This window comes from Schistocerca piceifrons, chromosome 4, assembly GCF_021461385.2.
Source record: "Schistocerca piceifrons isolate TAMUIC-IGC-003096 chromosome 4, iqSchPice1.1, whole genome shotgun sequence".
Classification (NCBI taxonomy): domain Eukaryota; kingdom Metazoa; phylum Arthropoda; class Insecta; order Orthoptera; family Acrididae; genus Schistocerca; species Schistocerca piceifrons.
In genome coordinates, this window is record NC_060141.1 from 318,313,524 (window position 1) to 318,325,815 (window position 12,292).

The 12,292-nt window shown below is 38.0% G+C and overlaps 1 protein-coding gene across 1 annotated transcript in view; it reads left to right on the forward strand.

The window, feature by feature from the left end:
• The window catches only part of LOC124795195 (calcium-binding mitochondrial carrier protein SCaMC-2), a 241,085-nt gene extending 234,313 nt beyond the window's left edge, over positions 1–6,772 (forward strand). Inside the window, exon 9 of the mRNA XM_047259101.1 lies at positions 3,793–6,772. Within this exon, the coding sequence (XP_047115057.1) occupies positions 3,793–3,992 (200 nt within the window). The 3' untranslated portion in view covers positions 3,993–6,772. The remainder of the gene's footprint in view (positions 1–3,792) is intronic.
• The last annotated feature ends 5,520 nt before the right edge of the window (positions 6,773–12,292 follow it).

Below are 12,292 nucleotides of genomic sequence, written 5' to 3' on the forward strand. Positions count from 1 at the left end.
CAAGAGCCATGAATTGTCTCGCCACATTCCAGGTTATTTTCCTTCTCACATTTTCGGCCAGGCATCGCAACACGTCATGATAGTACCATCAATTAACAATTTTCCCTGTGGCATGAATTGATGATGAATTAATACTTCAAAGCTAAAGAAAACAGTCAGCATGTCTTTGACATGTGACATGACCTGACAAGCTTTTTTTGGTCGTGGAAGACCTTTCCTGACACATTCTGAAGACTGAACCTTGGTCTCAACATCATAACTGCAGACTCGCGTCTCGTCACCAGTTATCTGCTCCTTTGCGCGATTCAAAAGCTCTTCACAGATTGTGAGACAAAGGTCTTTCTGATATTGACTCATGAGCCGTGGAACAAACATGGCGGCAACACGATGCAAGTGCCATGTCAGGATTTCACGAAATGATCTAACTGGAATGTTACATTCTTCTGCAACCTCTTGGACAGGCAGTCGTTGATTGACACACACAGTTTCATTGATGTTCCTGACATGAACATCATCGGTAGGTGTCGAAGGGCATCCTGAATGAGGGGGGTCATGTTTAACTTCCATCAACTCATTTTAAACTGTGCGAACCATTCATAATACCAAATATGGCTTAAGAACTCATCACTGTAGGCTTCCTGCATCATCTGGTGTGCCTCTGTAAAGATTTTCTTGAGTTTCATCCAAAATTTAATGCAAACGCGTTGCTCCTCCAACTCTGTCATCTTGAAATTCGCCCTTTCTTATGATGGTTGTTGCGATATAGCAGAGATGCTTATTCCGTCCTGGATTTTCCCTTATTGTATTTTATCCTTTGTTATATCATCTTCATTTAGGTGGGATTCTTGGAGAACTGGGATATTGGTCTTAAGACCAGTGGCCCATTTTCTCATGTACTGACATTTGTCTTTTGGTTGTCCTTCTACATTGATCTGTAAACTGTGGATACTTGGTCCAAAATTGTGTTATCTTTGTTTGGCTCTGAGAAGAGCCATTGTTGCAGTTAGTTATCTAGTGCTGTTGTCGTGAATAGCCATAAGAAATCTTTGATACAGTATAGCTGCCAGTGGTGTAGACTTTTGCCATCCTGCTTTAACAGTCTTGCCTGGGGTACACAATGCAACCCATATTTATTGCGAAAAATTTACGTAAAAAACACACAAAACATAACCTGTGTCAAGGATTGTTAAAGCACGTAGGCATATAAATTGACCTTTTTTCTTATCGATAGTAAATTTTTTTTATTCCATTTGCAAGGCTGTATCTTGCATAAGTAAATTTTCACAGTAGAATGTGACTCTTCTGCTGTTTCTGGAACCTGCAACATGATTTGCGTGATGTTTTAAAGCATGTTTATCCTGCTGTAGCTTCTACATTTTATGAAATGGATAAAAAAATTATTTTTTTTTCTTCTTAGGGTATGAAGTCCATCATCATAACCAATTGGAATGCGGTTTGTTTAGGCACCAGACCAGTTACACATTTTTCATTTTCTAAGTGTCTTCATTGCATTTCATGTAATCCATTTTACATGTGTGCTGCAATGGAACTGTTTGATTGTTCTGTACAGTCCAGGAGGTCCTTTTGTCAGCATTTTGTTTACATTGGATAGATACACATTTTTAAAGGCACAGTGTTGAAAATAGCATAGTGTAATATTGTAAGGCACATGCGAATGTCAAGAAAAAGGTATCCTGGACTGTATAGAACAACCAAGTACAGTTAAGTGGCAATGTTCAGTGTGGTATACATTTGTAACACATTCTCAAACTATGTGTTTTTGCCAGTTGCATTATGGGCCACAAACATTCTACCTGTGTTAGCAGCTGCTCCCTATTGTCCAAGCTGTAAGTGAAATGCACTTGGAACATGATGGTAAGACTCTAGTGCCAGTAACAAACATAAAATATTGAGTAGTTTAATCAGAATTTAATATCCTCTTTAACCTGTTTTTATCCTGGTAGATACACCATAATTCTTGCTATGTTTCAGATTATATAAGCTGCAGCAGCTCAGAATGAAACACCCTTTAAAATACCAGGCAAATTTTGTTGCAGTTTCCAGAAATAATATAAATGACATGTAGTACTTTGAATATATATGCCTAGGCAAGACGGCATAAGGAGGCTTTGGGTGCTGTGTATTTGATTATGCTACATTAGACAAAAATCACATACGTAATTACAAAATTTAAATATGGGAAACCTGTGTGAATTCAGTTCAATTGCATTGTATTTTTAGTTATTAGTGCAATACTGCTGTGGTAACAGACCACAGGTGCCCCTAAAACTAGAAATAAATGTACAGGGTGTATCAAAAAGAATCATCTGATTTGGCACATCTATATTTCTGAAACTAATACACACATACAATGAATTTTCTTTTTGATGAAAGGGAAACTCACTTTTTCATGGGTGTTCGGTATACCCCCCTTGAGATGCACGGCATATGCCAGTGTGGTATTCAAATTGTTCCCACACTGTGGTGAGCTTGTCTTGAGTTACACCTTCCACAGGTGCTGTTATGTGATGTCATAGTTCATTCATTGCTGTTGATAATGGAGGCACTTAAAGAGTATTTTATAACCCCCACAAGAAATAATCGCGAACAGTCAGATCCGGTGACTTTGGAAACCAGTAATGTAAGGCTGAATCATTTGATCCAGTGTGACTGATCAATCATTCAGTAATACTTTATTTAAAAATTTCCCTGCGTCTAGATTCTAGTGTGACAGTACACCATCTTGTTTGTAAATGAGGTTGTTCGAATCAGTTTCCAACTGTGAGAAAAGAAAGTTTTTCAAGCATATCGAGATACGTACTTCCTTTAACAGTGTTCTTGGCAAAGAAAAATGGACTAGCATCTTTTCCCATGAAACTGCACAAAACACATTAAATTTTGGAGAGTCCTTCTCATATTGTACAACTTCATTTGGTTGCTCTGCAACCCATATTCTCACATTTTGATGGTTCACCTTTACATTTTAATGGAATGTTGCCTCATCACTAAACACTAAGCTTGGAAGAAAACTATCAACCTCCGTCTTACAAAGAATGAAATTACAGAACTCCACTTGTTGTTTGTAGCTGAATTTTGTATGGTATCATGTATAAAAGTCGACGCAACACTTGCCAGACAGACATCGGGGGCATGTTGAGCTGCACAGTGAATGGAATTCTTTGGACTCCTTGTGAAACTATGGTGGATGTATTCGATGTCAGTGTTAGACACTCGGGGATAGCCCGGAGATTTGCTTTTACACAAGCAACCTGTTTCATGGAGTTGTTCATGTCATCATTTAATGATCTGTGCTATAGGAGGATCCACAGCATACCTCGTACGAAAGTCACGCTGAACAGTTATTTATTACTGACCCACACTGCACAAAATGTAGAACACAAAACGCTTTCTGTTGTCCCGACACCATTTTTACTAGAAGTGAAATGGGAGCACACTGCTGCTGCTACCTAGCAGCGATCATGTAAAACTCAAGAGGTTGCTCTTTCCAACAGTACTGTTTTCCAACAGTACGTTGTTCACGCACATATTTCAAATAGTGTAATAGTTATGATTTTTTAAAATAAGTTCATTCTTTTTGATACATCCTATATCATCGGTGGCATCCATAGGTACTGCAACTTGCATTAACAAGACAGAAGATATGGTACAATGCTGCCACTACAGAAGCTGCAAAGAGAAACAAATTCCGACAGTAAAGGGATGAGCTGCCTACTATATTAAATTTCTGCCCAGAATACTGATTTTGACAAGTCTCAATTTTTTTGTTTGCAGTTATAACCACTGGCAATGGGTCTGCTCATGCCCACAATGGAACTATGTCAAGAGTAATCCGGACAATAATCCAAGATGAAGGCTTCCTAGGACTGTACCGTGGAATAACACCCAACTTTTTGAAAGTGGCACCTGCCGTCAGTATTAGCTATGTTGTTTATGAAAGAGTTCGTCAGGCACTAGGAGTGAACATGACGTGATGCCATCTTGCTTTAGGAATTGTTTATTTAAAATTTACAAGAGTCCTAAAGACCACATGGTCCTGACTGTTGATAGATCCGTCATAATTTATTTGTGGTTGTAACTGAAAAACTACAGTTACAGTTAATCTGTGATTCTGAGTATTTCTCAAATTTTGTGAAAGTGATAGTTCTTTTTTAATAATGTTTACAAGACATTTGTCATTATTTGTATATGATGTATGAGTTCTGTGTATGTGTAATTTTCTTGTGTCCGGATAAATACCTTTCTTAAAAAGTCTTTGCCAAAAAAGGTGTTTTCCTTAGCAAATATTTTGTGTGTGTGTGTGTGTGTGTGTGTGTGTGTGTGTGTGTGTGTGTAGTAAGACATACAATTCTGTAACAGAAATATTGTTTAATGATTAATCAGTATTGAGTTTTCTGGGAATTAACTTAAAATTTGAGAAGCTCATTCATCTTTAGGGAATCCAGTACAATTGCCAGACTAATATTACTCTTAAAATTGCATTTTCTCCATAAATGATTCAGGAGACTAAATACATCTTGATTGAAACTCTAAAGAATGGTCTAGATCCAGACTATACTTTCTAGAGCTATTACTTACTGATGGTTGAGGTATGTGTCAGGTAATTGACACACTATACTCTGAATCTCATCATGTTACTATGTCTTGTGCATGTTCTGTTAAATTATATACATTCCGTTTGTCTGTGCCTGTCAGGATTTATTTTACTGTATTACTGCTGCTGTGTCAGTAAATTGTTTTCAGCAGTACTCTTTTTTTTTCTTCACTAAGTCTTAGTAAATTGCTGTATCAGTATTTACAACACACGAAAATTGTTGGGTTAAAAAATATGCAGAAGCATTTTGGTTTGTGTGTCATTGCTGCTCCATATGAAAGAGCAACAAAATATTGCAAATAGGAAATGGATAATTTTATATTGGAACTGTGCTATCCATTATTTTTGTGAAATTTTTGGTGTATTTGTGCATGTGAGAGAAAAGGACACATTGGATGACATTCATCAAAGAATGCAATTATGAAGCAAAAAATTTGTGTTACTTGTTACAGACATTATTTAAAATTGTTGAATGAAAGACTTAAAAAAAGACACTGCATTGGCATAAATAAAATTCCCATACTGTACTGTAGAAATTATAACTATTAATGGACCAGAAGTGACAAAGAAGTGGTTGATGAGCAATCTCGGGCTTTTAGAAACAAAACATTATCAAATGTGAGAGAAGAGAGGAAATGGTGGCAGATGTGCAAGTGATACCTTTTTTCAAAATAGAAAAAAGATAGGAACAAATTTTGGGTCAGAGGCTAATTGCAGAATTCAAAATATTAAATGGTTGGTTAAACAATGACAGCTTAGAAAATGACAGCGTCATTGTAGGGAAACTAGGAAATAGAAATCAAATGAATAAATGTTTGTGTAGGAAGAACCAAGCAAAAAATTAAAACAATAAACTACTTTGAAAAATAAGGTTAAAAACCCAAGTAAAAAATTGAAGAGGGGCAATGAAAAAAGAGTAGGTCAGAGATAAAAGGAATAAGCCGATGGTAATTATGTGTTGAGGGGTATAGGCATTATGAAAAGATCTGGAGGTGTAGAGAAGGAACAAGAGACCCAGCAGGAATAAATTACCATGGGATCAGCTGAGAAAATCAACAAGTGCCAAGTTTGCTTTGGAGTAATCAAATCAATCTACTGAATATTTTATTGCATTTGGCATTACTTGCTTAATAAATTAGGGAGAGGTTCCTGCTTTTAATGTCACAAAGCACAGTTTGCAACTGGCTACTGTTTTTTCACAGCATACAGTATTGATTTGCACTCATTTTTGAGTGTACTTTATAACACTGCTGTTTCAGTATATGCTCACTGTATTTGTGTCTTTTAGTTGTCTTGTGCATCACAGTAATGCAGAGATACTCATCTCAGGGGAAGATGTAATTCCTTAAAGTGTTCTGAAGTGCCCAGCCTTGACATGATCAAAACAAAGTAATACCAGAGAGTCCATGTGAGTGGTAAAATAATAATTTAATTTAGCTTACACTGTAGACTTCAAACTACATGAACCATTTGGTGTCTTTGCTTCAGAATCATGCAGTGCCAAATAGTTGATACAGCATTGCTTGGTTCAGACCATCTTCCTATGCTTAATATAGGTTGGGTTCTAGCTAGTTTTCCTCTCCCTGTTATTAATTAAGCTCAAATTTCAACATACATTATGACTACAGTCTCTGCCAGCTGGTTGCTTAGGCACTCTAATTCCTGCAGCATTTATTCTGTCAGTAGTTCTTGTTTACATTCTGTAATATGCCCCTTATGGACCCAAAATTAGAAGTTTGTCAGATGCCCATCTGCTACCTGTGTTATTGTTTGATCTGTCCATTTTGATGAGGCTGTGTATTTAGCAAAGTTTAAAATTTGTCTTAACTGATATTAGGTACCTCATTTTCAGAGAAGAAAAAGTATGGGCATTTTATTAATGCTAATACATAATAATTTTGTTAATGACTCTGAAAACATTTCTTGACAATGGGCATCATGAGAAAGCTATATGCATTTTGTTTATCCCAGAAAACATGTAATGGATGTACTGCTGAAATTTATTGAGACTTGTTATACATGACATGTACATTCCTAACAAAAGAAATTGTTTGTGAATATAAAAATGCATTTCTGACTTTTTAATTGTCTAACAAAGTCATGTTTTATGAATCTGTGATGTAAATTCAAGGCCATTTTGCAATAAAATAACCTTGTAATATATACATAAAAGGCAGTTTTGTTTAGCTTGTACATGAGTGTTTGTAGTGTATCTTGTCTGCAGAATGTGAAAGCGTTGAGTTTCAATTTCTGCTACATAAATGTGTGAAATATTAAACACTTATTGTACTGGAAAATCCTTCATGGAATATAAATAATGGAAGCAGTAACTATAACAAGTCACCCTATTTGAAGCACTGAGTTTTCAGTAGGCAAATAAACAAGACAGAATATTAGTGAGCTTCAAGAAAAATCTTTCTTCATAATGTGCTCTCTCTCTCTCTCTCTCTCTCTCTCTCTCTCTCTCTCTTTCTCTCTCTCTCTCTCTCTCTCTCTCTCTCTCTCAGCCCATTGGCCACTTTAAAGTGCTGTAGATGATGAAATGGTACCAGGAAGCCATGTGACCCTCCACCTACAACCTAAGCCATGGCATAGAAGTGATTGCATGTGCCAATGTGCTGTATGAAATCGTGCAGCAAAACAGGTTGACATGGAGACATGATAGAAACAAGTTATGTTTGGATATATCTACAACCAAAGTGAGAATAAAGGTGTCAGATTTGTTCATGTAGAAATGCAGCAGACTGTCCAACATGTCTGCAAAGTGTGGTGTACCTCTCACAGCTATTAACACAGTGGAAGAACAGTGGTTGTGAAAAGACCCTGACCGTTGGAGACCAGAGATGAGAATCACATTTTGTCAGTGACATTGTTTCAAACCCAACTGGAATTATTGCTGTCAGTGAACACAGGTCCATCTCGCAAGTTTCTAAGTGAATGTTATGAAAGGAACTGCATGCAATGGACATTTTGATTTGGGATTCCTAGCAAAACACTATTGCTCTCTGTGGCACTTAAAGCTTCGTGTTGTCAGATACAGAGAAACTAAACAGCAACTACCAGAAAGCATTTAGTGTCATCTGACAAGTCATTATTTTGTCTTTTGTCAAATGATGCACTGATAACCCAGTGAGCCGTTTAACACTCAGTGTGGAGTTTGTAGTTCAGGCCAGAGGTGGTTCTGTGATATTTTTGTGGCCATTTTTTTGTAGCATAACTTGGGCTCACTCATTCAGAGTACTGTGAACAGGATCCAGGATGTTTTACCTTGACATTCTCAGTGAACGAGTGTTTCCTTTCTTCTATATGATGAGTATACTATGAGCACTTCCATGTTCAAAGATGACAATAGCCCTGTTTCACAGGGCTGCACCCAAACAATTTTTTAAGTCTATGGGATCCATCAATGAATGGTTTCACCTGGATATGTCATACTTGAAGCTTGTGAGCACTCTTCCTTGCCAAACTGAGACTATTATCAAGGCTAGATGCAGGATTACTCAATATTACTGTCATGTCATGCCCCCCACCCCCCCCACCCTCCACCCCCGTGAATCATGGACCTTGCTGTTGGTGGGGAGGCTTGCGTGCCTCAACAATACAGATAGCCATACCGTAGGTGCAACAACAATGGAGGGGGTATCTGTTCAGAGGCCAGACAAACATGTGGTTCCTGAAGAGGGGCAGCAGCCTTTTCAGTAGTTGCAGGGGCAACAGTCTGGATGACTGACTGATCTGGCCTTGTAACAATAACCAAAACGGCCTTGCTGTGCTGGTACTGCGAACGGCTGAAAGCAAGGGGAAAGTACAGCCGTAATTTTTCCCGAGGACATGCAGCTTTACTGTATGATTAAATGAGGATGGCGTCCTCTTGGGTAAAATATTCTGGAGGTAAAATAGTCCCCCATTTGGATCTCCGGGTGGGGACTACTCAAGAGGACGTCGTTATCAGGAGAAAGTATACTGGCGTTCTACGGATCGGAGCATGGAATGTCAGATCCCTTAATCGGGCAGGTAGGTTAGAAAATTTAAAAAGGGAAATGGATAGGTTAAAGTTAGATATAGTGGGAATTAGTGAAGTTCAGTGGCAGGAGGAACAAGACTTTTGGTCAATTGAATACAGGGTTATAAATACAAAATCAAATAGGAGTAATGCAGGAGTAGGTTTAATAATGAAAAAAAAAATAGGAGTATGGGTAATCTACTACAAACAGCATAGTGAACGCATTATTGTGGCCAAGATAGACACGAAGACCACGTCTACTACAGTAGTACAAGTTTATATGCCAACTAGCTCTGCAGATGAGGAAGAAATTGATGAAATGTATGAGGAGATAAAAGATATTATTCAGGTAGTGAAGGGAGACTAAAATTTAATAGTCATGGGTGACTGGAATTCGATAGTAGGAAAAGGGAGAGAAGGAAACATAGTAGGTGAATATGGATTGGGGGACAGAAATGAAAGAGGAAGCCGCCTGGTCGAATTTTGCACAGAGCACAACATAATCATAACTAACACTTGGTTTAAGAATCATGAAAGAAGGTTGTATACATGGAAGAACCCTGGAGATACTAAAAGGTATCAGATAGATTATATTATGGTAAGACAGAGATTTAGGAACCAGGTTTTAAATTGTAAGACATTTCCAGGGGCAGATGTGGACTCTAAATTGAAGATTAAATCTGAAGAAACTGCAAAAAGGTAGGAATTTAAGGAGATGGGACCTGGATAAACTGAAAGAACCAGAGGTTGAACAGAGTTTCAGGGAGAGCATAAGGGAACAATTGACAGGAATGGGGGAAAGAAATACAGTGGAAGTACAGTAGAAGAAGAATGGGTAGCTTTGAGGGATGAAATAGTGAAGGCAGCAGAGGATCAAGTAGGTAAAAAGACGAGGGCTAGTAGAAACCCTTGGGTAACAGAAGAAATACTGAATTTAATTGATGAAAGAAGAAAATATAAAAATGCAGTAAATAAAGCAGGCAAAAAGGAATACAAACGTCTCAAAAATGAGATCTACAGGAAGTGCAAAATGGCTAAGCAGGGATGGCTAGAGGACAAATGTAAGGATGTAGAGGCACATATCACTAGGGGTAAGATAGATACTGCCTACAGGAAAATTAGAGAGACCTTTGGAGAAAAGAGAACCACTAGCATGAATATCAAGATCTCAGATGTAAACCCAGTTCTAAGCAAAGAAGGGAAAGCAGAAAGGTGGAAGGAGTATATAGAGAGACTGTACAAGGGCGATGTTCCTGAGAACAATATTATGGAAATTGAAGAGGATGTAGATGAAGATGAAATAGGAGATATGATACTGCGTGAAGAATTTGACAGAGCACTGAAAGACCTGAGACGAAACAAGGCCCCCGGAGTAGACAACATTCCATTAGAACTACTGACAGCCTTGGGAGAGCCAGTCCTGACAAAACTCTACCATCTGGTGAGCAAGATATATGAGACAGGCGAAATACCCTCAGACTTCAAGAAGAATATAATAATTCCAATCCCAAAGAAAGCGGGTGTTGACAGATGTGAAAATTACCCAACTATCAGCTTAATAAGTCACAGCTGCAAAATACTAACGCAAATTCTTTACAGAAGAATGGAAAAACTGGTAGAAGCCGACCTTGGGGAAGATCAGTTTGGATTCCATAGAAATGTCGGAACACGTGAGGCAATACTGACTCTACAACTTACCTTAGAAGAAAGATTAAGGAAAGGCAAACCTACGTTTCTAGAATTTGTAGACTTAGAGAAAGCTTTTGACAATGTTGATTGGAATACTCTCTTTCAAATTCTAAAGGTGGCACAGGTAAAATACAAGGAACAAAAGGCTATGTACAATTTGTGCAGAAAGCAGATGGCAGTTACAAGAGTCGAGGGCCATGAAAGGGAAGCAGTGGTTGGGAAGGGAGTGAGACAGGGTTATAGCCTCTCTCCAATGTTCTTCAATCTGTATATTGAGCAAGCAGTAAAGGAAATAAAAGAGAAGTTTGGAGTAGGTATTAAAATCCATGGAGAAGAAATAAAAACTTTGAGGTTGGCCAATGACATTGTAATTCTGTCAGAGACAGCAAAGGACTTGGAAGAGCAGTTGAACGGAATGGACAGTGTCTTGAAAGGAGGGTATAAGATGAACATCAACTAAAGCAAAACAAGGATAATGGAATGTAGTTGAATTAAGTCGGGTGATGCCGAGGGAATTAGATTAGAAAGTGAGACACTTAAAGTAGTAAAGGAGTTTTGCTATTTGGGGAGCAAAATAACTGATGATGGTCGAAATAGAGAAGATATAAAATGTAGACTGGCAATGGCAAGGAAATCGTTTCTGAAGAAGAGAAATTTGTTAACATCGAGTATAGATTGAAGTGTCAGGAAGTCGTTTCTGAAAGTATTTGTATGGAGTGTAGCCATGTATGGAAGTGAAACATGGACGATAACTAGTTTGGACAAGAAGAGAAAAGAAGCTTTCGAAATGTGATGCTACAGAAGAATGCTGAAGATTAGATGGGTAGATCACATAACTAATGAGGAGGTATTGAATAGAATTGGGGAGAAAAGGAGCTTGTAGCACAACTTGACTAGAAGAAGGGATCGTTTGGTAGGACATGTTCTGAGACATCGAGAGATCACCAATTTAGTATTGGAGGGTAGCGTGGAGGGTAAAAATCGTATAAGGAGACAAAGAGATGAATACAGTAAGCAGATTCAGAAGGATGTAGGCTGCAGTATGCACTGGGAGATGAAGAAACTTGCACACGATAGAGTAGCATGGAGAGCTGCATCAAACCAGTCTCAGGACTGAAGACCACAACAGCAACAACAACAACATTGTCATATCTCTTGGGGTGGCTAATTTTTTATGTGATGTGTTTCCTTATGGACCTATACATCTGCACTGCTACATTTTACTGACAGATTACTTTGTGCCAGCATTGCAGCTCGACATGAAATACTCATAATGATGTTCACAAATGGTTATGGCCCATATGATGCATGTTCCAACAGACCCTAAGAATTGCCTTTAACACAGAATTACATGGTAAGTGGCAAACAAAGTGGGGAATAGATCCATAGAAAAAGCGAGGGGCAGTCATCAGTGTGAAACGATGTCAACCACCAAGACTTGCACATGTTCAATTTATCAAATGCTGTTATAAAGCATGAAGAGATTTTATTAATCATTTGTCTTCAGAATTTTGTATTTTATAAGGGCTTTTCTTTCACAAATATTCACCTGCATTTGTAATCATTTGCATATGTTTTGTTTCAAAATAATGCTTAATAATATGTAAAGGTCTCTTTATATTTCAATGTTAGCAAACTAGTTTCACAAAATAACCTATTGTGATAAAAATTCATAGCAAATTATCATCTTTATCTGGCTCAAGGGATTGTCTGGTCTAGTGGCCGTCAAACTTTTTCATTCAAGAACCAATACCGTTGTTATGGATGCCATGCAAGCACCATATGTACAAATATTATTACGAGAAAACTTACATAAAATCCTATGCTATGAGCAACCGATACAATAGCTGCACCAAGGGCTCAATAAGTTGACCCCCAGCTCCCAAAGTCAGTACCATTTGTTACACTGCGCGTTGACTGTTCCGTTTCATATTGCTGCCACTTCAAGTGATCCAGAAGTTGTAAGACTGTAATTGCCTGATGAAGTG